Source organism: Cucumis melo, chromosome 10, assembly GCF_025177605.1.
Source record: "Cucumis melo cultivar AY chromosome 10, USDA_Cmelo_AY_1.0, whole genome shotgun sequence".
Lineage (NCBI taxonomy): Eukaryota > Viridiplantae > Streptophyta > Magnoliopsida > Cucurbitales > Cucurbitaceae > Cucumis > Cucumis melo.
The window spans coordinates 4,342,695-4,368,674 of NC_066866.1; the positions used below are offsets into that span (position 1 = coordinate 4,342,695).

The 25,980-nt window shown below is 34.2% G+C and overlaps 7 protein-coding genes and 1 non-coding gene across 10 annotated transcripts; 4 read left to right on the forward strand and 4 right to left on the reverse strand.

The window, feature by feature from the left end:
• The first annotated feature begins 2,741 nt into the window (after positions 1–2,741).
• Positions 2,742–4,690, forward strand: LOC103488880 (non-specific lipid transfer protein GPI-anchored 1). Its single transcript, XM_008447806.3, has 2 exons — positions 2,742–3,262; positions 4,224–4,690. The coding sequence occupies exons 1-2, from the start codon at positions 2,896–2,898 to the stop codon at positions 4,436–4,438; spliced, it is 582 nt and encodes a 193-aa protein (XP_008446028.1). The 5' UTR covers positions 2,742–2,895; the 3' UTR covers positions 4,439–4,690.
• Positions 4,691–6,015: 1,325 nt separating this feature from the next.
• Positions 6,016–9,989, forward strand: LOC103488879 (ranBP2-type zinc finger protein At1g67325). Of its 2 annotated transcripts, XM_008447805.3 has the most exons (10): positions 6,018–6,193; positions 6,522–6,567; positions 6,863–6,978; positions 7,494–7,767; positions 8,098–8,168; positions 8,654–8,705; positions 8,799–8,908; positions 9,066–9,090; positions 9,198–9,349; positions 9,630–9,989. In XM_008447805.3, exons 1-10 carry the CDS (start codon positions 6,185–6,187, stop codon positions 9,630–9,632), a joined length of 858 nt encoding a protein of 285 aa, XP_008446027.1. In that variant the 5' UTR covers positions 6,018–6,184; the 3' UTR covers positions 9,633–9,989. The 2 variants fall into 2 exon arrangements, with proteins under 2 accessions (XP_050947229.1, XP_008446027.1); XM_051091272.1 differs by having other exon boundaries at positions 6,016–6,193; positions 9,198–9,989.
• A 3,097-nt stretch (positions 9,990–13,086) lies between these two features.
• LOC103488874 (4-coumarate--CoA ligase-like 1) lies at positions 13,087–18,963 on the reverse strand. Its single transcript, XM_008447800.3, has 7 exons — positions 18,830–18,963; positions 15,058–15,523; positions 14,378–14,959; positions 13,967–14,165; positions 13,741–13,886; positions 13,515–13,582; positions 13,087–13,431 (listed from the first exon to the last, which is right to left on the reverse strand). Exons 2-7 carry the CDS (start codon positions 15,478–15,480, stop codon positions 13,185–13,187), a joined length of 1,665 nt encoding a protein of 554 aa, XP_008446022.2. The 5' UTR covers positions 15,481–15,523; positions 18,830–18,963; the 3' UTR covers positions 13,087–13,184.
• On the forward strand, positions 15,522–18,036 carry LOC103488875 (probable serine/threonine-protein kinase PBL10). 2 transcript variants are annotated; one of them, XM_008447801.3, is made up of 4 exons: positions 15,522–16,823; positions 17,024–17,154; positions 17,248–17,368; positions 17,487–18,036. In XM_008447801.3, the coding sequence occupies exons 1-4, from the start codon at positions 16,400–16,402 to the stop codon at positions 17,879–17,881; spliced, it is 1,071 nt and encodes a 356-aa protein (XP_008446023.2). In that variant the 5' UTR covers positions 15,522–16,399; the 3' UTR covers positions 17,882–18,036. The 2 variants fall into 2 exon arrangements, with proteins under 2 accessions (XP_008446023.2, XP_050947231.1); XM_051091274.1 differs by having other exon boundaries at positions 17,024–17,055.
• Positions 17,494–20,095, reverse strand: LOC103488876 (shewanella-like protein phosphatase 2). The gene is made up of 2 exons (XM_008447802.3): positions 18,830–20,095; positions 17,494–17,834 (listed from the first exon to the last, which is right to left on the reverse strand). The coding sequence occupies exon 1, from the start codon at positions 20,091–20,093 to the stop codon at positions 18,852–18,854; it is 1,242 nt and encodes a 413-aa protein (XP_008446024.3). The 5' UTR covers positions 20,094–20,095; the 3' UTR covers positions 17,494–17,834; positions 18,830–18,851.
• Positions 20,096–20,174: 79 nt separating this feature from the next.
• LOC103488877 (uncharacterized) lies at positions 20,175–21,515 on the forward strand. The gene is made up of 3 exons (XM_008447803.3): positions 20,175–20,390; positions 20,477–20,614; positions 21,122–21,515. Exons 1-3 carry the CDS (start codon positions 20,262–20,264, stop codon positions 21,299–21,301), a joined length of 447 nt encoding a protein of 148 aa, XP_008446025.1. The 5' UTR covers positions 20,175–20,261; the 3' UTR covers positions 21,302–21,515.
• A 434-nt stretch (positions 21,516–21,949) lies between these two features.
• Positions 21,950–25,316, reverse strand: LOC103488878 (uncharacterized). The gene is made up of 3 exons (XM_017044682.2): positions 25,167–25,316; positions 24,980–25,020; positions 21,950–22,380 (listed from the first exon to the last, which is right to left on the reverse strand). The coding sequence occupies exon 3, from the start codon at positions 22,337–22,339 to the stop codon at positions 22,151–22,153; it is 189 nt and encodes a 62-aa protein (XP_016900171.1). The 5' UTR covers positions 22,340–22,380; positions 24,980–25,020; positions 25,167–25,316; the 3' UTR covers positions 21,950–22,150.
• Positions 24,519–24,648, reverse strand: LOC127151520 (small nucleolar RNA snoR74). The gene has a single exon (XR_007824569.1). It is a non-coding gene; the product is annotated as a small nucleolar RNA snoR74 (small nucleolar RNA).
• Positions 25,317–25,980: the final 664 nt, after the last annotated feature.

Consider the following 25,980-nt stretch of genomic DNA (forward strand, 5'->3'; position numbering starts at 1 on the left):
ATCTTCTCCTTTCTTACCATCCTACATTAACCTACTCAAATAACTTAATTCAAATTTTATTGTTGTTCTTAAATTACTACAATTATAACCATTCCCCATAGCATTAAGAGATTATCATAATCTTATATTTATTATAATTCCTTTCCTTATAACTCTTTTCCTCCCCAAATTTTGAGGACCTAGGTCGTACTTTTTTTTGGTCCGTTATATTATATAATAAGTACTTTCTAAATGTCTTATTTAAAAAACACATGATTATTATATTTAATATATTTGTTCTCACACGTTTAACATTTAACATTTAAAATGATTTAAAAACACAAACCAAAACGTATCAAAATGAATTCGTAACGAAATAAGTTTAGTTCAATAATAGTTCATCGTAAATGTGATCTTTTTTATTTTGCCTATTATAGGTGAGGAGGGATTTCGAACACTTGATGCTGCGATTCTTTTATCTTTTGAGCTTATACAGACCTCACCTGTCTCTAATGTTTTTGATGGTATTGTACACAAAGGTTCCTTCCTTCAACTTTTCATTCCACATTGTAATTTTCATTAAAGAAAAAGGAATAGTCAAGGAAAATTTGTTATTAAATACTATATACCATACTTTTGTCTTTGATATATTTAACTATTCCTACTTTCCAAATTATTCATTCTGTTGATATTTATACTTTCAACTTCAACTTAATATTATTGATTTGAATTAATTACTATACTTTCAACTTTGATTTATCATAAACATTTAAAAAAAAAGTGATTACTTAGGTATCTTAAAAATAAAACCATGAAAGGATCGTAATGATAATTTAAATTTTTAAAAAACATCTTGACATGAAAAACTCACATGTGGGTTTTGAGTGCGACACATCGAACCAATTATATATACTCTATGATCACAACCAAATTGTCCAACGTAACAAAGCGCAATATTTACCTATCTCTTCAAATTGTCAAAATAGAAACAAATGTATAAAGCTTAGAAAGAGTCACTGTGTATCTCAAGCAACCGTGGCCTTCAAGGTCGCAAAGTATTAGTGCCAAAGCAATATTCATACTCAATCATTTTTCCTTCGGTGAACTCCCACGAACAACTCGACTAATTAATCAAAACCTAGGTAGAATATAATTTCCCCCTTTTGGGACCTACAAACCCCATACAAAGACCCCACCTTCATTCCTGAGGTTTTTGACCTCGTTTAATTACAACACCCGTCAACAAAAGATAAGGACGACTCTACTAAAACCAAAACAACCCAACAATATAATATAATATATATATATATTCAAAATAGAAACGAAAAGCTTTTTCATACCATAGTCATGTTCAACTGCTACACCAATAAATAGTTAGATGAGAAGGAAGAATAGTGCGTACAAAATCGCAATAAATAGAATTGCACAAAAAAAGGCCATTATGGACAATTGGACGTTGGCATCCCCAACCCCATTCATTTATTTAATTTAATTCCCGCCCAAACCCTCCAGTCAGTCGTCCGATCAAACAAAGCACCCATCTCAGCCGTTGATTCACACCCATTTCTTAACAAAACGTAAAAACAAAGTCCGCTGCATGCAACCTTAGACCGACACGTGTGTGGAAAAGCGAGCCACGCGGTCGTGGTGCAGTTGAGTCGGCCACGCATTAAATTTTGGTCACGGTTGAGCAGAAACATAGCCGGACCGGGAATTTAAGTCCCTCCCAACCACCTCCATCGCCTCTCATAAATTCATAAAAGATTTTCTTTTTTTGGATATTTAGGGAAAAAAGAAATATTGATTTTATGTCACATCAACCCCCCTTTGAATATAGTAATTTATAAGCTCACAATTTAATTATAATGTATTTTTACATTTTTAATAAGCTATTTTTGTTAAAAGGTATTAATGCACCGAATTAATCCATTCGTTTATTCCTTAAAACATATAGTCAAATAAAATATAAACAATTCCTCTTTTTCTTTTTCTGTCACATGGCATGCATGATGTTAGGTTTTACTATTTTTTCTTTCTTTTGTTTTTTTTTTCATTATTTAGAAGAAATAATTACGTACGGTTTATTATATGGAATTGTCAAAAATAATTAAAATAAAGTAAAATGAATTTTTGTCTTTTTTTTTTCATAAATGGTAAATAATTTGTACTTTTTACTATTCTTGAAAAAAATATTATTTATTCATGCCCGCTCTTGTGTTGAAAATAAATAAATAAATGATAAAAATATCTTTTGTTTTTCTTTCCATTGTTAAAAGAAGAAAAATTAACTATGAGGTAGGAAAAAGGAACCAAATGAAGTTAGATTATTTGTGAAAGTTTCCTTCGCATTTTGCAGCCATTCTCTTAGTAACATTTTAGGATAATTATGATAGGTAACAACTTTAAGAATAATTATTAAATATGTAGCAATATTTTAAAAAAATTTCAAATATAGCAAAGTTTATACTTCTATGGTTGAAATATTCTTATAGTTTAATACTGAAATAATTAAAATCACGTTTTATATTAATTTTGAAATAGGTGTTTTTTTGAAAATAATAATTAAAAGTTATTTATCAATCATAGAAAAAAGGCATTGAAAACAAAAAAAATATTTTATGTGGGATAAATAATGGGTCTATTTTACTCTTCTTTGCAAAAGTAACTTTAAAATTGAAATAAGTAACTTTAACTGTCATAAAATTACCTTTAGGCGTAAGAGATGGCAAGATGTTGTACATGCCATAAATTCACGATGGAATGCACCATTCCACCAACCCACATCCACACCCACACCCACAACCACCAAAACAAATATAAATTCAGAACCTCCACCACAATTAGCCCACCAGCGACCACTCGGGTTCATTAATTTGGGAGATCAGAGGGTCGAGAAAGAGGGAAAAAAAAAAAAAAATGAAGAGCGGAAGAAAGGTGATGAGATCGGCGGGTGTGGTTTTAGCGGTGGTGGCGGTTTGTTTATTAGGAAGGGTGGTGCCGGGACGAGCAGAGGAAGAGAATTTGAAAGAGGAGTGCAGCAATGACTTCGAGAAAGTGGTGAGTTGTTTCGCGTACGCGACGGGGAAAGCGGCGGCGCCGACGGAAGAGTGTTGTGATTCGATTGAAGGTATAAAAGAAAGTAAGCCGAAGTGCTTGTGTTTCTTCATACAACAGACTCATAATGGGAATCAGCAGATCAAGAGCTTAGGGATTCAAGAGATTAAGCTTTTACAGCTTCCTTCTGTTTGTCACTTGAAGAACTCCAGTGTTAGCTATTGCCCAAGTAATTTCTCTTCCACAATCCCTCTTTCTTTTTCTTTTCTTCATCAAATTTATATTTTTTTAGGTCGTTTGATGCAACTATTTTGTCTTTGGTTTTTGTTTTTTTTTTTTTTAAGTAATCATGGTTTGAAATTCAATTTCAAGTATAAAAGTTTCATTTTTGGTCAAACTTCATTAAAGAAAGAATAAGTGTTGAAGAACTGTTTTTTTCCTCTAAATTTTGGTTTGGTTTTTAAAAACATATCTAAAATGTAGGTATGGAAGAAAGAGATTTAGATGTTTTTTGGCTTGGTTTTTAAACATGAATATTATAAAAAGTATATATGAAATTAAGAGATTTAGGAGTCTTGTTTTGTATGACTAAGAATACAATTGAAAAATTGGTAAGTTCGAAATGAAATAAATTTATTGGGTTAAGAAATCAGAGTTCAATTATCTTAATTATTATGATTTTCACCGTTTTCCATTTTCAAATATAACAATAAATAAATAAATAAAATATATCAAATTCTCAATAATAATTGTAAAATAGTTTCAATTTTTTTTTTTTTATCTAAAATCATTTCTCATTTTTAAAAAACAAAATTTGAAAACTATGTTTCTTGTTTTAAGAAAAACTGTGATAGGGAGTTTATTATTTTAGAATCTGAGTTTAAGTTTTTTATTTTTAGAAACCATATTTAATTATTTTAAGTGTTTTTTCTTTTTTTTTTGGGTTTTAAAAGTGTGTGAGTTTGTTTAATTATATGTTTTTTGGTTGCATTACATTATTTTGTCTCACTAAATATTCTAAATCCAAAATTAAAATTTTCATCTTCCAAGAAAGATCTTGGAAGAAATATAAATTTAGGGGCACTTGCAAATATGAACATGGATGAGATCACTTTGAATCTGAAATTTCATATTTTGTACTTTTCATCTACGTAAATAATTTCCTTTCCTATCATTATTATTTTGGGCAGAGCTTCTGGGGTTACCAGCAAATTCACCGGATGCTGCCATTTTTAGCAATTTGACCTCACCGGCGACACCGGCGTCCGCAACGACGACGAGAACAAGTCCCGACGGAAATGCTGGAACTAAGACAGTAGCCAATTCCCCAGTTGGTTTGATGGCGGTGGCGATGGTCGTTGTAATCTCTTTTACGGTGTTCCTTTCACCGATCACGTACGCCTGAGGGATAAGAGTAAAAAGCTGTAATTTTCTTTTTCCAATCTGGTAGTTTCTTTTTTTTTGGTTGAATATGATTTGGGATAAACTGGACGTTGGGAGTTTACATTTTTACTTTTGTTATTTGGTGTTTTGTTCATATTTTAGGACAAAAGTGTTGTTAGGTTTTTCTTAAGACACTGTTGGGTTTTGTTTGTATTTCATTTCTAATTTTCTGAAGAATATGGAGAGATCAGAAAGCTTCGCTCTTTACGAACTATATATTGTACTTTCGTCTTACAGGGAATCAAGAATGTAGATTAAATTATTAAAACTATTAATGGAACTAAAAACTGGACAAGTAAATAAATTTATATCTACATGTGTGTGGGTAAAATGTATTCTTGGTGGAATTTTGTTTGTACATGTGACGAATTTTAAAAGAAATATTTTGATTTGAAAAATGTTTGTAAATAGTTTCCTCGACAGTAGGCTTATGGGATTTGAAGTCTTCCCAACTTCATGTTGTACATACGCATAGTATCAACATCACAAGCTAGTTTTTAATACAGCAAATTAGGTTAAAAGCATTCACTCCTTATATCTATCTTCTTTAATTGGATTTGTGATGTGTGAGTTTTTTTTTTTTTTAGTGATTTTGTGTTGGAGTTTTCATCACTAATTTTCTTTTATTTATTCTTTTAGAAAAATCATTTTGGTAATATTTAATACTCTTGGTTCATAATTTTTGTTATATTTTTAAAAAAACCCATTTTAGTAGTGTTTCTAAAAATATGGAATCTTATTCTTTATATATTAATTTAAATTTTACAATTTTCAAATACTTTATCCCTTTAAATGCAGAAATTTTAACTCTCGTATTAAATGATTTCAAATTATTTATCTTCTCAACACTAAAATACAAAAATAAAAGGAAACGAATTCTTATAAACGAAAAAAAAAAAATGAATGAAGTGAACAAAATTAGTTAAACTGTTGACAAGATGATAAAACGGAATAAAATAGAAGAAGGAAGATTACCAAAAACTGAATATGTGATAACATAATAATAATGCATAAACAAATTGATTTTTTTTTTGTTTTTGTTATAGTTACGTATAATGAAATAAATGATAATTTAAACCTCATAACTTTACACTATATGTGCAAATTTCGATTAATTAAATTTCATAACTTCATATTAGTTTTATGTTAGTTAATTATGAGAAAAATAAGCTTTCTATTTAGACAAAAAATTTCAATCAAATCTTATAATTCAGCATAGACATATACCCATTGTTAAAAACAATTTGAAACTTACGTTAAGTTGTTGGATTATTGTGATATCAAATAGAAATGTATTTGTGGGGTACATATCAAATATACTTAGGTTAAGTATTTATAAATAATTAGTACAGAAAATGAAAAACAAAATCATTTTAAATGTCATTCTCTCTTTAAAAAAAAAATGTATATTTCTCCGTTCGAAAGAACTTTTAAAATAAAAAATATTAATATATATATTTCCCTCTATAAAAATAAACAAATAAGGAAAGAATTGGACCGGACAAAGGCCCATTTATACATCATATAAGAAAGATGAACGAATTTAAGGAAGCCCACTTGCGCTCTCATTCACGCTTCGAAACGGCGTTCGTACTCCCCATTTACACGACGAGCATCGCCGTTCCCGACTGAAGAAAAGATTGACGCAGCAGCTATTCCGAGTTCACAACAAGATCTCTCCGCCATCGTCTCTCTCATACGCCGCAACATGTCTCAGGTCTGTTCACTCCCCCTTAATTGTATATTGATTTTGTTTTCTCTAAGATTTCGAGATCTTTCTTCCTTAAACCCTAGAAAATCCTTGTTAATTATTTCTTATCGTTGAATGGAGCATAATTTGCGCATCTTTGTCTGTGTTTGCTCTATCCTTCTCTCCGTGCGATTTATTTGTTTCGCATTCAGGTAGGAATTGCGAGATACTTCCGGGGAATTTTGAGTTTGAGAATCTCACATGAATTCTCCTGGTTTTGAATTAATGGATCCATTAGCTGCGGAAATGAATTTTTTAATCTTCTCTCCTTTTTTATTTTCTGTGTCTTCTACAGGTTGATAGCAGGAATTCCTCTGCAGCCAAACGTGCTAGAACTGATGGTATGTATAGGGAACGGTTTTCCTTTGTAATTCATTCATTATTTCGCATGTACATTGGATTTGTAAATTTAATCATTACTTATTATTAGGTTTTTTGAGTGAATGCACTATAACGAAATTGAATCTGTTGACATTTGAGTCTTGTGAGATTTCATTTATTCGACATTGTTTGCCGTTAGTTTGACACTTCTTCTTCTTCTTCTAATTTTTTTAAAAAATTTTACTTTAGTCTACAGCATGTCATAAAGAGTGGTCTCATCTGTGTAGGGCTGTTTACTTGTTTATTTGTTTGTAGGTAGCCGAAGGGAAGATGATTGGACTTGTCCTAGTTGTGGGAACGTCAATTTTTCATTTAGAACAACTTGCAATATGCGCAACTGTACTCAGCCACGTCCTGCTGATCATAATTCGGTAAGACATGAATGATGTCCCTAGTGAGACTTTAGTTATTGCGTTTATTCATTTACTTTAATTTTTAGCAATTAGCAGCATATTCTGGAGTTCTTTGTGTTTTTGCAATTTTAGGTGGTGATTATGTTTGCATTCAAGATATTTTTGTAATTATGGTATAGGATGTGCATTTTCTTTCAAGTCGTTACTGATTATTAACTACTTTTCATTAAAAAAAACTGATTATTAACTACTTGAGCTTTATATAGTTTGAGTTTATTGAAAATTTTTAGGTTTAGGTTCTTCTTGGTGTACTCTCTTCAAGAGCTCTTGTAATTATGATCTTGAGTTCACTTTTTCCCGTTACTTGTAGCATTCCTTGGCCAGTCTCTCTACACTTCTTATACTTTTCTTTCATAAAATAAATGTTGGGTATTGGGTTTTAACCTTCCACATCACCACCATGCACTCAAAGTTGAACTCCATATTCTCTTGATAAACAATTGTGACCTTACTTGAGCTTTCTCTCTCTCCAGAAATCTGCTGCCAAGCCCGTTCAAGCTCCTCAGGGTTACTCCTATTCTGCTCCTTACATGGGTTCGGGTGCACCCTCTTCAATGTATCCTGGTGTACCACCTTATGGTTCTTCTATATTCAACGGTTCATCTATACCTCCCTATGATGTGCCATTTTCTGGGGGATCAGCATACCATTACAACTATGGCAGCCGGTTTTCTGCAGGCAGCCCCTACAGACCGTTGCATTTATCTGGGCCTGCACCTTATTCGAGTGGATCTATGATGGGAAACAGTATGTTCCCTTTCTTTTTCTACTCATATTTTTTTAAATAAGAAACTGAGTTGAGAATCATGAAAGGATATACACGGGTGCATATTCTCCCACACAAGGGGATCCCAAACCTACAAATATGGTCTCCTATCCAAAAGAATAATACCTATTAGATATTATATGCTCACATTTGTTTGTGATTCTTACTTATTACAACATATTATTCTGTCTATCAAAATTATAACTTAAAATCCATTTATCTTTCTTCCACAAGTATTGTATGAGAAATGGGTGCTGTTTTGATCGATTGTCTATTCATCTGTTTATTTGGTTTCTTTGTTGTTTCCATAGGTGCAGTGTATGGTATTCCCCCGATAATGGATCGCTATGGCATGGCTTTGCCAATGGGCCCTGGTGCCATGGTAGGTTTCTCAAAAGTCAATTTTCTATTTGGTGGCCCATCAGGTTTTTTTTGAAGTTTTAAGTTTGGTGGACAATTTTAAATCTTTTGGTTTTCTGAAGATAAGAAATTTTTGAAATAAATGCATTATATATCACGTTACTTTATTCAGTTTAGTTTTGAAAATATGTTCTAATAATACACTAACAAAGAATTGTAATGCTTTTTTTTTTTTCTATTAAAGAAAATATTTCCAATGCTTTGAGTGTTGAAGGAATGGATATTAAACCTGGATGTAAACACCACGATTTTATTGCCTACAGTTTTTGTGAATAATTCCTAACGTTTTTTACTGGGGGTTTCAACTATGAACTACGTAGTTGGTTTTCCATAAATCTATCTGAAGGCAATTTGTATTGCCTTTTCGATGTAGTGGTGAAGTTCCACATTTCTGTCCTGTCTATCTCACCGTTTATGTAAAATTTATGAGCAAAGTATATTTTCCAGGGTCCCAGGCCAGGTTTTTTTCCAGATGAAATGTCTCAGAAGAAGGGTGCAGGTTATCATTTTTTATTTGCTTGTTATCTCTTTGGTCAACCTCAACTATGATTGAAGATTTTTATCATCTAATTTCTTACTTATGCTCACCCAGACACTACTCGCGACAATGATTGGGCATGCCCAAAATGTGGAAATATCAACTTCTCATTTAGAACTGTTTGTAACATGAGGAAGTGCAATACACCAAAGCCTGGGTCACAGGTCTGTCAAGCTATTTTCTTAAGAGCGAATGTTTTTATTTTATGCCTGGCGTATTTCTGCTTGCATAACTCCCTTATGTAAAAATTTAAGTTCACTTGATTTTATTTGCAACTCTAACCTTTTCATTTTATTTTGTTCATGTATTTTTGAAATGCAGGCTTCCAAAAATGACAAAAGCTCTAGTAAGTTGAATATAATGGGCCTTTTCCATCAGAACCCATTTCCTTTTCGAAATTCTTGAAATTTTCATGATTTGTTGATTTCTAATGTACTTGTCAATGCCTTCCAGAACAAAAGACTCCAGAGGGTAGCTGGAAGTGTGAGAAATGTAACAACATAAATTATCCATTCAGAACCAAGTGCAATAGACAAAATTGTGGAGCAGACAAGCCAGCGGAATCAGAGAAATCCCCATCACCGGCACAGGAAGAAAATGATCAGGTCTGTTGTATGAGTTTATGTATCTCTGTGTGTTGTTTGCAATTGCTTGTGCTTTTGTTCATATATGTATGCATTATAAAGTGGATTCGATACAATTTAATTAACAAGATAATGAATGAATCACATGAAAAAGGGAACCGGAACCCTTTCGGTATGTTGTCTGTGGTACTGGTGCTTTCGTTGTGTATACCCATTTCTTTTTTTTCATTTTTCTTTTCTTGATTCTGTTTTGTTTTTTCCCAATTCATGCATTAATTTGTCATTGTGTGTACTGTTCCAGTGAGTTCTAGAACATGTTTGAGGGTTGAGAAGGTCCAGATTTATCTTCCAGCGTTGCTCAATATGGGTGTCTGAAAGTCAGTCTTGTCGTCCTCATGTTGCAGCAGTTGTCAAGTCGGTCTACCTCTCTTGATCCGTGTCAAGTTGTATTAACTCAATTTTTAGTGGTACTGGTCTTTTCACTCAATTTAATGCACTATATAATACATATATGATCTGGCAAAAGATTTAATGGTTGGTTTCTGATATTAGGGAACATTGAATCCACTTTTTTAGTCTAGTGGGCCTGTTAATTTGTGCACTAAAATATGTTATGAGTAGACTAAACTGTGCCCTTTTGGGTTACGGTTTGATGTCTTCATTGTCTTTTGTGCTGTGTTGGGTGTGTGGTGCCGAACTGATAGTTTTTCTAGGACAGGGTCCCAAAGTTCAAAGGATGCATTGAATTAGATAGGATTTTTACCCTTATTTGGCGGGGTCACGTCCTCATTCATTATAGTCGTCAAAAGTAATGGTTGCCTTCCCAAATGCGGTTGGAAATTGAGGGAATGACTTAGGTTATATTTAGTAGATTGAATGTTAGTTAGATTGCTATCTGTTTCTGGCTTGCCTAGAGCCGTTTTCGTCATCATTATCATTATCCTTATCTCTTTTATTATTTGTTGTTTCCATGCTCTGTCTTGAGATTTTCGTTCAGTCATGACAGGAATATTTCGTGTAGTTTTAGTTCTCTTTTTCTCTCGTCTTGGGAGGCGGCGGGTAAGGGAAAATGTAGTGAAGATGACGTTTACTTACCATTTTCTATCATTTGGCTAAAACTACCCTTTTTTTTTTTCCATTAATTTCAACGATGTTTTGATTATTATTATTATTATTTTTATTATCTGGAAAATAACTATGGGTTGGGATCTTTTAAAAGTTGTTTTTTTTCTTAAACCAATCGAGACCCAGTTATTGTTTAGAAATAGATAATTTGTGACGTTAGATGGTAAGTAGATGAATATAAGCTTCAGAAACCGCTTGGAATGGGTGTTATTGAGTTTTACTTGCGGGTTAACATAAAATGAAGTATGTGTACTGCTAATTCATTATTATTTATTTATATTTTCAGAACAACTTCAATTTTCTTCTCCCATCACTTTCTGTTTTGTTTGTTTTGGTGTGCAGTTTTATCGTCGTACATCATTAATTTTTTTTTTTAATATATAAATATTTTATTATCATTATTATTAAATTTTTAACGTATAAAGTTCTTTTGCTTTTGCTTTTATAAAATGTACATAATATTTATCATTCTTTTTGACAATTTAAAAACTTTACATTATTTGAAGTCATTCATAAGTTTTTTGTAAGTCATTCACAAGCATCTTTTTAACATTTTGTTGGTTTGAATTTCTTTTTGAAGTAAATTTAATGTTAGTGTACAGATTCAGAGATTATGATATAATTTCCAACTCTTTTGTTGAATCGTATTTTTACATCACAATCTTTCTATACTTTTGAGATAATGATGGTTTAAAAGATAAACTAAGAACAAATAATCCTTTTATGTTGATGAAGGATGATTCATAATAAGTAAAATAAAATTTGATGACATACCCTGTTTTGGTTCTTGTAATTTGTTACAGTTTTAGTTATTCTATTCTAAAATGTTCAATTTTAGTAGTCTTTTTAGTAAACCTTAAATTTAGTTATTTGAAATTAATTTTTATTGAAATTGATCTACTAATCGTAATAATTTTCATACAAATAAACACAATACACACTATTTGTAAAAACATTATCTAAATTTTTAGTGAAAATGATAAATTAATAGTAAGAATGAATTGACAAACATTAAAATACACACTATTGGATTATGGGTTGGGACGGAGCTGGGCGGGTCGGCAGCAATTGATAGTTGAGGTCTTCTTTAAGCTTGGCGGACCAATCCCACCTGTTCCTTGTATTATTATGTATTTATGTTTATGGGTATGCTTTTTTGTTTCAATTTAGTAACTAAAAATTGACACCAAAGTGTACCATTTTAGTGGTTAGGTGTTTTATGTAAAATGAATACTCAAAAGAGGAATGAGCCACGCTTGTTTCGACTGTGAAACTTTTTTTAGTCGTGAAAAATATGTGGATCTCATCACATTTGATCCAAACCTCCACAATATCATTGAAAGAAAGTCCCTTTTTGCTAACATGTCTATTCTCCCAGTCCTCAAAGTTGTCTTTCATATGGGCACATCTGTCCTAGAAAAATGTAGAAAATATTATTTTATATCCTTAGTTTATCTTACCTAAAAGAAATGAATTTGTAATAAGCTAACGTAGAATGCGTCTGTCAATAAACTCAAATCTAGAACAAATTAAAATACATATTACAGATGCCCCAATATCCAACTTGATAGTCATCACAAATTTGTAAGACATTTTTAATTTTAGTCAATGAGGATTGATGTGCCCCAAATCAATCCTTATAAAAACTGAAAATATAAAAAAGGTGTTCATGAAGTCTTCATTTTTTTTTTTTAATTGTTCTACTCAAACTTGTAGCCTCGGCCTCCTTGTTAAAAAGCCCAAGAGAGTTCGAACAAAATAATCATTTACAAAATATACGGTAAAGGAGAGCTGCAATATTGATAAGACGAAATTGCATTGGTAATTAAGCTTCGTATATTTTTCCTCGCTTATTGTTGTGCGTTTTGTTGGTTGTCCTAAGTCATCTTTGCTTTGTTTATGACAAGAGTAATATTCGAGATAACTTTGTTGACGAGTGGCACAGTATTTTCTTTTGAGAGAGTGGTCTTGTTGTTGGACTGGGGAGAGATTTTTCTGTGATGATAATCATTTTGCACGTAATGATTTTTGATTTGTTGTAGTTTGGAGTTCTTCACGGATTTTTTTAATAATATTATTTTCTATAAAAATGTCAAAAATAGGATACGTAGGAAAACTATTGTAAAAAATACAACAAAATGGGGTCCACAATTAGGTTAAGTTTGTGGATTCGGTCTACGACTTTCAACAAAAATCACTCCTTTTCTACGATAGTTTTTCATACTTTCTTATTTTTCTCATGTATAATGTACCTATTATTTACAATTCTTTAAAAAAAAACATTATTTTTGAAATTTGTCCTTTATCAAGATTCTTATTTTATCCAGTTCAAAGAGATTTCAAGAGCATTTGCCATTGATGCTTTTAGAGTATTGAAAATTGTAATTCAAAAAGTATTGTATTAAAAATGACACAACAAATGCAACACAAAAAAAAAAAAAAAAACATTGTAGTTTTGCCTTTAAAATGAACCTAATTAATATTTAGTACTTCTAACTCACAATTTAAAGCAACATTGAAAATGGAAATTGATAAACATAGAAATAAGGAACAGATTAAATCTTTAGACCTGACACCTACTTAGACATTAAACTGAGAAAATACAACAAATTTAAGTAACTCTAAAAGCAATCGATCAAGTAGACTTGATATTAAGATAGCATCTTCTAAATCTTGTAAAATATAGACATGACAAGTTTAATTCGAACATCTCTCAGTCAACTAAAAAAGGTTAGAAGACAATTCTAGCGGATTCATCAGCTCGAATCTTTTCGATCATCTTCTCTTTGATCAACCTTCTCATAACTTTCCCAGAAGGCGACTTCGGGATGGTGTCTACAAAATGAACGAGTCTAACTTTCTTATAATGTGCAACATTTGAGGCAACGTGTTTGATTATTTCTTCTTCGGTTTCGTTTGAGTTCGGAGCCATCACAACGCTTGCTGCTGGGATCTCACCAGCTTCTTCATCTGGCAGCCTGAAATGCCAAAGCAGCACAGCATTGTTATCTTTAGATTGAAACAACACGAAGCGAAATGAATGAGAGGCGAGAAATCTTACGGCACCACAGCTGCATCTTCAATGGAGGGATGAGTTAGAAGGATTGCCTCTAACTCAGCTGGAGCAACCTAGAGAGAAATCAATTACATCCATCACTTTATTTCATATTCATATATACAAAAAACACCTAAAAAGAAGTTTGATGCAAACTTCCACTTTTCACATCTTCAGCTTCCTTTTTATCAACCAATGGATCAATATGAAATAAGCTATGTTATGTCTTTACTTGAAAGCCTTTGTACTTGATCAATTCCTTGATACGATCCACAATAAACACGTCGCCATCGTCATCGATGTATCCAATATCCCCAGTATGCATCCAGCCTTTGCTATCGATCGTCCTTGAAGTCTCCTCTTCGTTTTTGTAGTAGCCTGAAACAAGAAGGAGAGATTCAGCTGGCATTTAATTAGAGATCCCATAAAAAATTTCTGCATCGAACTATGTTCTGTACCTTGCATCACACATTGGCTTCTTACACAGATTTCACCCGGCGTGTTCTTCGGCAGAGACCTTCCAGTGTCCGGGTCTATGAATTTGACTTCTAGATTAGGAAGAATACGGCCAACTGTGTTTTTCTTTGCACTGAGATTCTCTTTCCCTATATTTCCATAGTTAAGAGTGATGCAGCAGTGCTCAGTAAGTCCATATGCCTGTTGATGATGAACAACAATTAGTTGGCATATTATTGAAGTTAGAACCCCAAAGATTTACTCTGCAACGTGACGGTAGAGCTTGATTTGCTTCTCACATATCGAAAACAGGAAGTTGGACTATATGGCATAACTAAAAAAATTGAAGAAATGAAAAAAGAATGGAGAGCTGTCACAGTCAATCTACCACACTCGAGTAACAACTGAGTTACCTCTTGAACGTCCACGCCAGGGAACTTTCTCTCGAAGGCAGTTTGAAGTTCAGGTGCGAGTGGAGCAGCTGCAGTCATAATAGCCTGAAGTTTGAGACTGCTAAGATCAAATTCTTCCACAATGGGATTCTTAACCAAAGCCAGGATAATAGGAGGAACAATTGGAGCAAATGTGATCTCATGTGTTATGAGAGCATTAATGAAAGTCCTGAGATCAAATCTTCCCATCACCACAACTTTTCCCTTGTTTCTAAGTGTAGAACAACATATGCCAGTGATCCCATAAATATGGAAGAACGGAATAAGGCCTAGTGTCGTGACCTTGCCCTCCATTTCTTGCGGGACACCGGAGAGAGTCGAACACATATTAGCTACGAGATTTCGGTGAGTTAACATAACACCTTTGGAAACTCCTGTGGTTCCTGATGAGAAAGGAAGGGCACATAGATCAGTTTGCTTAATCTCTTCTTTAACAAAATTGTTGCCTGCACGATCTGCAGCTTCAAGAAGTTTGTGCCAATTCATGGCACCTTCCATTAGTTCTTCCTCTAATAAGATGACTGGTAGCTTTAATTCCCTCACCTGTCCTCAACAACATAGACAGTCAGTGAGACGCGGTGAACTCAAAAGAAATATGTTCCGTATCAAGTTATCAACGATTGTTTTTAATTCTATCCTACCTTTTCGAAGTTTGCGGCATTTGTGACAACAAGTTTGGCTTCTGCTACCTCCACTTGCTTTTTGATTTCTGATATGTGAGCTGCCGGATTCACTCCCGAAAAAACACCTCCAGCAGTCATTATCCCTAAAGCAACAATCGCGTATTCTGCAACATTAGGTAGAACAACAAGAACCACATGCCCTTTCTTCAACCTCAGAGAGTGCAAGGCCTTGGAAAATCTATTTGTGTCTCTTAAGACTTCACGGTAAGTGTATGCCTTTCCGCTCATGGCTTCCACGAATGCCACATTTTCGGCATATGATTCAGCATTCTGTAGTACAAACTCAGGCAGTGTGATATCACAAGGCACTTGGACCTCAGGAAGTTGGCTGCGGAAAATGTGTTTCTCGTCTTGTACCGAATCTTGGTTGCGAGTAGTCATGGCGGAGTAGTAGTTTTCGGCTTCGACATGGATCAACTTCCCTCTACTTAAAAGAAGAGTTGAGAAAGGTTGTATCATGCTTTGTGAATGAGAAACTTGTAGAGTTCTTGAGGGTGAGATTGGCATGAGCCTTTTTTTTGGTTGGATATTGTTGATTCATGCCATTCATTCAGGCAGTCTTAAGCTAAGCTCTCTTTATAAACAGAAGCTAGTTTGCTTTAAAATTAATTGAACCATATAGAATTACATTATTTAAAACATGATTTTATCTCTGTTATTTGTTTACTGATTATTGTTGGAAGCAACCCATCATAAAATTCTTTGAAAAAACGAAGCCCTCCATAACATCTCAAGTTGGTCTTGGCAGTCTCCTATATTCCTTGGAACCAAACAACGGCATTCTAGTTAGTCTTAAGCCATGCTAAAGAGTAAAGACCAAACACACAAACTAACACTTCTTTCAAGAATGTTTTGTCCTCACTCCAAAAGTTAACCAACGAATAAATTGCTCCAAGCTAATTAGGTTAAATTTTGGAGTTCATGTGATTGATTCAATGTATGGCTCTGTCTTCTTGGAAAACGTCCACGTATACTTCTCAGTTCTTTCCTTTCTTTTTCAAAGATGGATCATTCATTCGTGGGAGTTTGACGTAATATTTTAAGATAATGTCAAAATAGATTTTGTATCAATTAAGATAAAAGGAAAATCCTTAGAGATTGACTTTCTTTCTTCAGAAAGAAAATTGGATTTACATCTTCTTCACAATCTCCGGCGAAAGTTGTTTGTAACTTACGCTGGTCAATCAAAGTTTCATTTTTCTTCGTACAGCTCTAATCAGGTGAAGAAATGGAACAACCCATCTCTCTTTAAGGCCGAGACATAGAATCTTAGTTTATTTATCCTTGAGAGTCAACGCCTATGCAACTCCCAGATCTTGCTCTGTTCTCGCGACGTGTTTCCATGGCGGATTCTGAAAATGGGAATGTCTTAATCTTTACATTTGAGGATTTGAAATCATTTACCAACAATTTCAATGGTAACAATCTGATCGGAATCACTCAGTCCGGCAGATTTTACAGAGGGCAGCTCCGACCACCGTGGTTGGCTGCAACTATTACAGAGACTCGAATTGTGACGGTGAAATTATGGGATCAAAAGCAAGAATTGGACAAAGAAAAAGTCAACCAAGTGTATTTTCAAGAAGTGAAGTTAATAACACACCAATCTCTAAAAAACAATCCAAGTTTGGCGAAATTGATTGGTTATTGCTGCGAAGATGGAGTTAAAGGTTTCGTTTATGATCTGAATCCATTGGGTTCGTTGCAAAATCTTAGGGGAAGAGGTAATTTACTACACATTGATTGCCATAAAACCAATGTCTTTGATGTGATTTTCGTCAAATGGACGATTCAAAATCTTATTGAAAAAGAAAATCAAGAGTAATTTTGTAGCTTTTAACCAAAGATGATGTAAGCAAGAGTTGGTAAAGATTATTTATTATCACTAATTTGAAGATATAAATATTCCTTTTCTTTTTTGTAGATGATCATATCAATTGGCTCCAAAGAGTTGATGTAATTCTCGAACTTGCTCGACTATTGGACTTCATTCACAATCAAGAGAACCAAAGTCTTGGCTTCCATTTTAGAGCATCAAATATACTGCTTGATTGGGTTTAGTTGTCTTCTTATCTTTAAACAATGAAGAGTTCAAAGCTACTGTTATCTCATGAATCTTCAACATTGCTAATCAGTTTATTCCAACAGGAATGCAAGCCGAAACTATGCGGATTCAAGCTGATTAGCGACAACGGGTTGGATGCTGACCTCTATAAACTTTCCAAGTTTACACAGCTTCCTTTCGGCTATTTTCATCCCTCTATAAGAGGTACTGAATTACGTGTAAATACGAGAGTCAATGCGCTAGTTAAATAGACTCAAAACATCAAAACATAATATAAAAATTAAGTTTTGTTGCTTGAAATTTAACGAGTGAAGCTTTGCAGGTGAGAGTGAAGGAAAAGTGAGCTCTGATGTATATTCCTTGGGGGAAATTCTGCTGGGACTTATAGCCAAAAGAGATGTTGAGCCTCAGAGTTTGGGAAAACAAAATCATCAAGAAGTTGTAAACAGCTCAGTGAGCATTTGGGCAAAGAATGAATATAGACCAAATGTTTCACTTGTTCATGAAAGCTTGCAAAAAGACTGGGGTTACAGCACGGAAGAGGGGATCAAACTCACGGAGCTGGGAATGCACAGTATAGAATTCTTTCCAAGAAATCGTCCGAGCATAAAGCAAATACTTCAGCATCTCGAAGCGTTGCAAGTTACTCAACGTCTTTCTGATGTCAGACCTAGAAAAAAGGAAAGAAAACTTCCTAGCAGCTCCATGGGAATGTAAAATCATCTTAACAAGTCATGTATTTATATAGCAGTTAGTACTCACTAGTTCTCAGCTCTCTTAACATTAATGAAAACTGCAAATATAGACCACTCATGTTTCATGACTAGTATTGTAGCTGTAACTCTTCAATATAGAAGTTTCTGTCTTTGATATATTTTTTTTGGGAAGAAAATAACAAGAACGAAAGAACAAAAAATTACAAGGGCATACAAAAATGAAAAATCAAGCCCACGAGAAAAAAAAAAAACCCTCTCTAAAGAAAGGGTTTCCAGCTTTCGGCCTAAAAGTAAAATACAAATGACAATATCTATATTCGAACATAGATCAGTTGAAAATGGACAAAGTACCATCTCAAAGGCCAATGGATCGATCACAACTCGCAAATAGAAAAACGACAATATATATTCCTTAAAACAAGCAAGTGATAAGACATAACTTCAGAAGTCAAAGTAAAGGGTATCTATAACTTCAGAAGTCATTCCATGGCACTGATACAAGTTTAAATTCTCTATTCATTTTTTGTTTTTTTTTTTATATTATTTCTAGTTAAGATGGAAAAGGAGTTGTAAATGGAGCTACTTTAATGCAAATTGAGAGAGGAAAATTAGCCCCATAAGCATTTTTCAAGTGAAAGACAATAGTGAGAAATTATGCTAATATTTCCTATTGTAGCTAACCTTTATGCAAACAAAACTATATGATCTAAAGAACACCAAAACAGAATATGGACACCTCAGTTTTAATAACTTTTCAAACAAGAACATACATCAGATCAGGCACCCTATTCCTAAAAGACAGTGAGACAAGAGCCAAAAATCCAACCCAAAGGCTACATTAAAAGCTTATAGCAACTGAACTTATTTCAATTGAATCATATTTACCAATGAGTGGTTAATAACTTATAAATGTGAAGATTATAGAGCCCACCAGAATAATCTAACATACCCAGAATCAATTCTTGCAAATTCTAAGCCTTAACCTCCACTTGTTTTTGTCCATGTTCATGAAGCAACAGACCCAGCCCATCCTTAGTATCAACATTTAGAGAGTTTGTATACTGTTTCATATAAGGATTTGATGTCAATATACGCGGCGGAGAATTCCCAATGAACTCCAAAACTTCAGGAAAGCCATCAGCACAGCCCTTCGACATACCAACATCAATTCGAATTGCTTGGTTATTACAGACGCCATTGATTCCGGCCATCTGAATTGTGTGGCCCATTATCATCCTCTTCGCTCCGGGAATCGTATCCAGAACATGCTTTAGCAAAGAACAGTCGCAATTCGTCGCAGATTCATCGGAAAATTTTCTCAGCCAAACAACGGCGTTGCTACGACGACAATAGTCCGGAGCGAATTTGCCTGACAATCCTTTAATCCAATCTCTCACCTCTTCATTAATCCGTTGCAACCCATATGACACGTGTCCCGGCAAAAGGCCACCGTGAACGAACACCGATTCTCCGACGACGAGTACGGTCGTGTTCTGCGACAGGAAACGGCTTGAAATCGGACCGTTGGGATGGAGAGCGGCGATTCTAGCACGAAATCCAGGATGAAACTCTTCCTTAACACCACGGAAAGCCGTAGGCAGTCCTTGGAATGGATCTTTAGGTGTTTCTAACCCAACGCAAAGAGCCTTCATTTTGTTCCCAACGGAGAACCAGTCTCCCCAAGCCCTAAATTCTTCCAACCCTTCCTTGGTCACGTACCTAAAATCACCTTCAACGTTCATGATTTCATGGTTTCCATTCATGGTGATGATCATTCCACCATCCTTGGCTGCTTCTCGCTTAAGCTTCTCGAGAAAATACAAAATCTTAAGCTCATCGCCGCCGCGGTCAAGCACATCACCGATCTGGACCACGGTGGCGGACCCACCAATCCATCTTCCAGAGCCATCAATCAATCCAGCAAGTCTCAGCGCTTCCTTGGACTTTGAAAGATCGCCATGAAGGTCTCCAACAGCAATTAGGCGCTCCGGAGAAGATAACCAGGTATGCAGCTGCGAGGACGATGGGTTCGCCGGCGCATTCTGTGAAGCTGGAGGAGGACTCGCCGGCGGTAAGAAGAGACCCCCGCTGACGGAGAAGTCGACGAAGGAGTCAACAAAAGAGGAAACAAAAGTCGGAACGTCTCTACAAATCGGATCTTCAAAATACTCCATCGGGATTGGCTTTCTCCTCTGAAGAGATCGTTCGTTCATCGTTGTGTAATAGCGCGAAAAATACATGGGCCGGGCTCAAATGGGCCGAGCCCAAAGTATAAAATCACAATGTTTAACGAAAATTCAAAAGAAAAACCCTAAACCCTTTGCTCCCTCTCTCCGTTTTCAGCGGATTTTCTCTGTTTTGGGTAATTTGGAAGGAAGAAGATGAATCACATAGCAGCCATGGAAGAACAAGTAGTTTCTGAGAGAATGAGGCAGAAGCTTAACGAAGTTAACGCGGCTGCACAATCTCATCTTGGTCCTATTCAAGACCATGTCAACTTCTCCCTTCAGGTTTTCCTTTCTCTCTCTCTCTCGATTCGTACTTCTCTTTAGTTTGATGATTCTTGATGGTTTTTTTTCATGATTCTTGAGTGCAGCAAGCGTATTTCAAATGTGCATATGAGTGTTTCGATAGAAGAAGAAGGCAGGAAGAGATTAGTAACTGTGTTGAGAATTGTAGTGTTCCAGTTGTTAAAGCTCAGCAACATGTTGAGAATGAAATGTCTAAGTTTCAAGTACGTGTTATTATCACACTCTCTCTCTGTTCTTATTTTCTGTCTATTTCTCCTTCCATGTTCTCCCTCGGTACAACACCTCTGTTTTGATTTCTTGATTCATTTAACTTCGTATGAAATTGCTAACTTTTGTGAAAGCAACATTTTAGATCTAGTTCTAGCTGTAGTTCTAGTTTGGATAATTTGCACTCAATTTTGATGAAAATTTTCACAGAGACTAAATCAAATTGTGAAATTGATTTCAATGAAATAGAATATAAAGGCATTCTCAAAGAGAGGTATAAAGGGTTTTCGGAAACCGAAATCCAAAAGAGAAACATGAACTTCATCAACACCAAACATCACTAGAGACCCTCCCCGCCTTCAACCACTCTTTTGGATATTCTTCCTCTTGGTCCAAAGTTCCTAAAACAAACAAAGCACACACTCTGACAAACCATAAAAAACGACATTTGGGATGAACTCTTCAATTGATTCATTCTGATGGTGGTATAATTATGAATGCAGGAAAGATTGAACAGATCACTAATGGTGTGTCAGGACAAGTTCGAAGCAGCCAGGCTACAGCAGAAAACTGGGAGTGTATATGATTTGGAGTCGTGTGTGGATGCATCAATACAAGAAAGCTTGAATACACTGCCACATCTTGCTAACAAATTAAAAGCTTCCTTCAATATTGGCAACTAACGCATTTTCCATTATTGCTTCAAGAGGCAGCTGAGTATAATAAAATCATTGCTTATTTTGCTACAACTCATTTTCCAAATTTCCTTTATTTGTAAGTCTAATTCTTTAGGAATGTCATGGATTCTTGCTAAGTTGATCCCTGAAACTTGAAATTTTCACAATACTCTGACCCATTTATTGATATGATAGAATACAAGAATGAGTTGTGACATAATATACTTGTTTAGATTTGCTTTTGTTTTTTTAATTATGAGCAATTCCAAACATCTTAATGATCGTAATAGAAGGAATTTGTAGCATTATACTTATATTCATCCTAGTTTAGGGATATAGTATAATAAAATATGAATAAAAAATTATCCATAGAATCTTCAAAAGGTATCATTTTAGTGTGTTTTGTTCTTAAGATTTTAAATTTTATCTTTTTAGCCACCAAGCAGTTCAAATATTTTTTTTTCACAAAATTTATTATTGTTATTTTTAATAATTAAATGACATTTTAAACCAAGAAAATTAGTTAAATGATATTTTGAACTTGCCATGTTTGAAAAATAAGATCGAATTAGGACGACTAGACCTCAATTTATTATCCTCTAACAATCTATTGTGAATAATTCATTTGTGTTTATGTACTAAAACCACTTGAAGTAATAAAATTGGCAAAGTAGATAGATACAAAGCACATAATATTTGAACTTCCTAAACAGGGAAAACATATCCCTCTATCAACCTAACATAGTATTTCTTCTTAGAGAGTTCATGGAAAACATATTATTGCCAATGAACATGTTTCCTCGTTGTTATGGTCACAAGGACATCCTTGAGGGAAAAAAAAGTTCATTTCCAAGCCTACACATTTGATTCCTTGTTGCTTTTCTGCGCTTCAAACTTGTCAATGGCTACTTGCAGTTCATCCGAACCTCCAACAGCTCTCATGGTGTAGAAATATACCCCGAAAACGAACGCAGTTAAACCTCCAGCAACAACGATATTCTTTGTCTTGGGTCCAAGGCCACTATATCCCAAAAGTCCAGCCATTTTAGCAGGCCTAAGACACTGCTGTTTTGGAGCTTTTAACGCTGCAAACTTGAATCAATTAGACTCTATCCAATGTCAATATAGCGGTTTTCACACAAGGAAAGAGTATCGCAAAGATCAATAATGGATTGATAAAACTGAAAAACAAATTCACACCACACTTGATCAAGAGTATCGCAAAGATCAATAATGGATTGATAAAACTGAAAAACAAATTCACACCACACTTGATCAAATTATACAAAAGGAGACGGTGAAATATGAAAATACGATAAAAGGAGACATCTCCAAGAACGCCACGGAGATATTCTGTTTATAGAGTATCTGTTCATGTGGTTTCATTTACTAATCAACCCATTTTGCCAAATTACATTAGAAAGAAAAATTATTTCATGATTACAGAAAGTGTGAGACAATGGGGGATAGGGAAGAGATTGGTAATAAATTGAAAATAGAGAAACAAATTTTGGGGAACAAAATTCAGAAGGGTATCCAAGAAGAGAAAATCCCTGTATAAGTAATAATCATAATAAAAAAAAAACTGAAATTGAAGTTGAAGGCTGAGAGAGAGTGGCATGGCCAGAAACAAAAGATCACTCACTGAAATTGAATGGCAGCGAGAGTGAAAAATAGGGAATGGCTTGGCAGGAGCAGAGACAATTGGATCTGAGAGTGTTGTGGTCAGAGACGATCGGGAATGAGAGAGGGTGAGAGTCCTGAGGTGAGGCGTGGGTTTGTCGTCTGGGGTGCAACTTTGAAGAATGAAGAAAAGATGGCTACTATAATTATATATATTATTTTCTAAGACTTTGTTGGGTCGGTACTTTTATTCTTTCTATGGGTCTCTTAGAGCTCTAGGGAACCAGTATACAGCCCACCTATATATGCACCTTACAAAGGGTTTCTTGAATTCAATCTTTGCCACAAACTTCAGGCAGGTGGAGTAGGTTATCATAGCTCACTCCATGTTCGGGACTTCAACAATAATATTATATCCTAGAATTAACTACAACTATTTTCGCTGAACCATTGACAGGCCGGCTTCCCCTAACAACATGTTGTATTACTATTTCAAACACCTTTTTGCTGCACTATTTGTTACCGTGTTTACTATTTCTTACCCATCCTCTATTTCCCTCTTTGTCACTGTGTTTTTAAACACTTTCCTTTCCAAACTAAATCACTCTGCAACCAAGACACAATGATAACCACGGACTATAGCAGAAAAGGGTACTAAACTAAATGTATGGCCAAAGAAGGGAAATCCATCCCTGAAAGAGGATAGTCCAAAGCTTTCTACCAAAAAACTAAAGTGGTTATTTAATCTAAATATTAACTAAAATACTAATTATCCTATAATCATGCTCATCATTCACCCCGACTGAAAAAAAGAAGAACTTATTCTTGAATTTGAGGTGATAAAGTTAAGCTTCCTTTTCCTTCTCTCAGCTCGTTGATTCTGGTAGATACCCACTAAGAAATTTCAATAGAAAACTTCCCAAATCCAAATTGAGATTAAAACCCAAGTTTGAACTAAAATCATGCTCCATGAAAATCAAATCAAATTGAGTTGCGGCACCATTGAGTTATGTTTGGTAGAACAATTAAGGTGGAAAGTTTGGTTTGAGTAGCTCATTAGGCCCAAATCTGAAATTAGGGCTTTTGCCGAAAAACTCAAAAACACCCCTTGTAATTCATCAATTCAGACATTAATAAAAGAAACTAAGCTCTACGCCACGGCCAGTCAAAAGAATTAACAAATTGGTTAACTTAAGGTCATTATCAACCATGTCGAACAAACTAATTACTTATAATTTCATATAAAGTCCAGTAAAGCAAACACGCAATAATTGATGAAACGATCGTCTGCAAAGTGGAAAGAAAAAATGAAGAAATGGCGTAGAGCTTAGTTTCTTTTATTAATGTCTGAATTGATGAATTACAAGGGGTGTTTTTGAGTTTTCGGCAAAAGCCCTAATTTCAGATTTGGGCCTAATGAGCTACTCAAACCAAACTTTAGACAATAGAGCGCTGCTTTTTTCATCAGGTTGATAACAGGACATCTCAGACAATCACCACGTTCTCGATACCAAGTTACATTAGCGCAAACTAGTATATTTAGCATATACAATCAAAAAATTATCAACCAAATATATAGTATGACACAAGACTACAATAAGTATGTTGCATCATTTACTGAACCTTCAGCTATTATCTATACAGAGGTTCACCCAATAATGATACATTCAGTTTTCCTGAAGTTTACGAGAGCACTATTCACAATATAGGCAACAGAGCCCTGCTTTTTTCATCAGGTTATTCACAGGCAATCATGTATGATCAAAACATCAAGATAATAACTTCAAATCATATTATATCATTGCAAAATTAAGAATACCGTACAAGGCATTACTCAGAATCGACAAACTAGCAACCACAAAAAATTTCCAAATGATTAATCTCAATGAAGAAAATTTCAAAACAATACGCCAGGCCTCGAAGAGCAAAAGATTTCACTGGAGTATGCATTAAAAGAGCAACGTATTGAAAAACTATAAACTTCGCAATAAACAGCTCGATTTTAATAAATTCACTGAGAAAAACACTGAAGGGAGAAAACATATTGATCTGCTACGCTACCTTGAAATGGACTCTGAGGTCGGATCCTCGCGCTTTGCAGGCTGGGCAGAAATAAAAAAAACAAGTATCAGATTATGCACTTCTAACATTACTCCAACGCTTCGGAAATAGTGAAAAACAGACTAAATACATAACGAATAATCAACGCAATACGAACAAGAATACGATGAGATAAAAGCAAACTTACACTTGGTGGGGTTATCCGGCTCCCTTGAGTACTTAACCTGTTAAGAAGACAGTGAATATCAAAAAGAATTCAGATACTTGGCGAAGATCGAAAAATCATGAGCGTACACAGATACTAAGAGAGGCATTATACCATGGCGGCGGATGCTAATTCTCTATAAAACTTGAGACCCGCCTGCGAGAAAAACAACGGGCCTTCTAATTGGGCCGGGTTTAGCAGGCCTCACTTCCTTTCTTTTATTTAATTATTTCATATTAAATAAAAATACAAATAAGTAAATTATAATGTACACAATTATCATAATAATTAATTATGATAATTATTATGCAAGGAAGGAAATAAATAATTCTTAAATTCGAAAATGAAATATATTAAAGGTTAATAATAAGGTTAAAATAGTCTAAAAGAAATGAATTCCTATTTACGTAAAAAATTTGATAATTTAGGATATTTCAGAAATTTCGTAGCCAAATTAGGTATTTCCTCTAAATATTTCTTGATTGAATCTCACCGAAACTTTTACTTTTGATTTTTATTTCATGTTTTTTTTAAAGTAAAAAAAAAACTCTTAATAATGTATTTTAAAACCATCGTTTTAAAATATAACTAAAAATAATTACTACATATCATACTGTATCTACTATGAACTGAGATAGTCTAAGATAAACTATTATATGAGTATATCTCTATTGTGATTATCAAATATGATAGTTCATCTTGATTTATCGTGGTCTATTAAAGATAGATTGTGATATTTTGTTGTATTTTTTAAGCTTTCAAAAGTTTTGTAATTTAAAATAGTTTTCCTTTTAAA

Coding starts and splice junctions, on each gene's coding strand:
- LOC103488880 (XM_008447806.3), top strand. CDS start 2,896: ATGAAGAGCGGAAGAAAGGTGATGAGATCGGCGGGTGTGGTTTTAGCG. Junction 3,263..4,223: donor CAGTGTTAGCTATTGCCCAA/GTAATTTCTCTT, acceptor TATTTTGGGCAG/AGCTTCTGGGGTTACCAGCA.
- LOC103488879 (XM_051091272.1), top strand. Junction 8,169..8,653: donor CAATGGGCCCTGGTGCCATG/GTAGGTTTCTCA, acceptor TATATTTTCCAG/GGTCCCAGGCCAGGTTTTTT. Junction 8,909..9,065: donor CACCAAAGCCTGGGTCACAG/GTCTGTCAAGCT, acceptor TTTGAAATGCAG/GCTTCCAAAAATGACAAAAG.
- LOC103488874 (XM_008447800.3), bottom strand. CDS start 15,480: ATGACTACTCGCAACCAAGATTCGGTACAAGACGAGAAACACATTTTC. Junction 14,166..14,377: donor CTGGCGTGGACGTTCAAGAG/GTAACTCAGTTG, acceptor CATCATCAACAG/GCATATGGACTTACTGAGCA. Junction 13,583..13,740: donor TCAAGTACAAAGGCTTTCAA/GTAAAGACATAA, acceptor ATTTCTCTCTAG/GTTGCTCCAGCTGAGTTAGA.
- LOC103488875 (XM_008447801.3), top strand. CDS start 16,400: ATGCAACTCCCAGATCTTGCTCTGTTCTCGCGACGTGTTTCCATGGCG. Junction 16,824..17,023: donor GCAAAATCTTAGGGGAAGAG/GTAATTTACTAC, acceptor TCTTTTTTGTAG/ATGATCATATCAATTGGCTC. Junction 17,369..17,486: donor TTTTCATCCCTCTATAAGAG/GTACTGAATTAC, acceptor GAAGCTTTGCAG/GTGAGAGTGAAGGAAAAGTG.
- LOC103488876 (XM_008447802.3), bottom strand. CDS start 20,093: ATGAACGAACGATCTCTTCAGAGGAGAAAGCCAATCCCGATGGAGTAT.
- LOC103488877 (XM_008447803.3), top strand. CDS start 20,262: ATGAATCACATAGCAGCCATGGAAGAACAAGTAGTTTCTGAGAGAATG. Junction 20,391..20,476: donor ATGTCAACTTCTCCCTTCAG/GTTTTCCTTTCT, acceptor TCTTGAGTGCAG/CAAGCGTATTTCAAATGTGC. Junction 20,615..21,121: donor ATGAAATGTCTAAGTTTCAA/GTACGTGTTATT, acceptor TTATGAATGCAG/GAAAGATTGAACAGATCACT.
- LOC103488878 (XM_017044682.2), bottom strand. CDS start 22,339: ATGGCTGGACTTTTGGGATATAGTGGCCTTGGACCCAAGACAAAGAAT.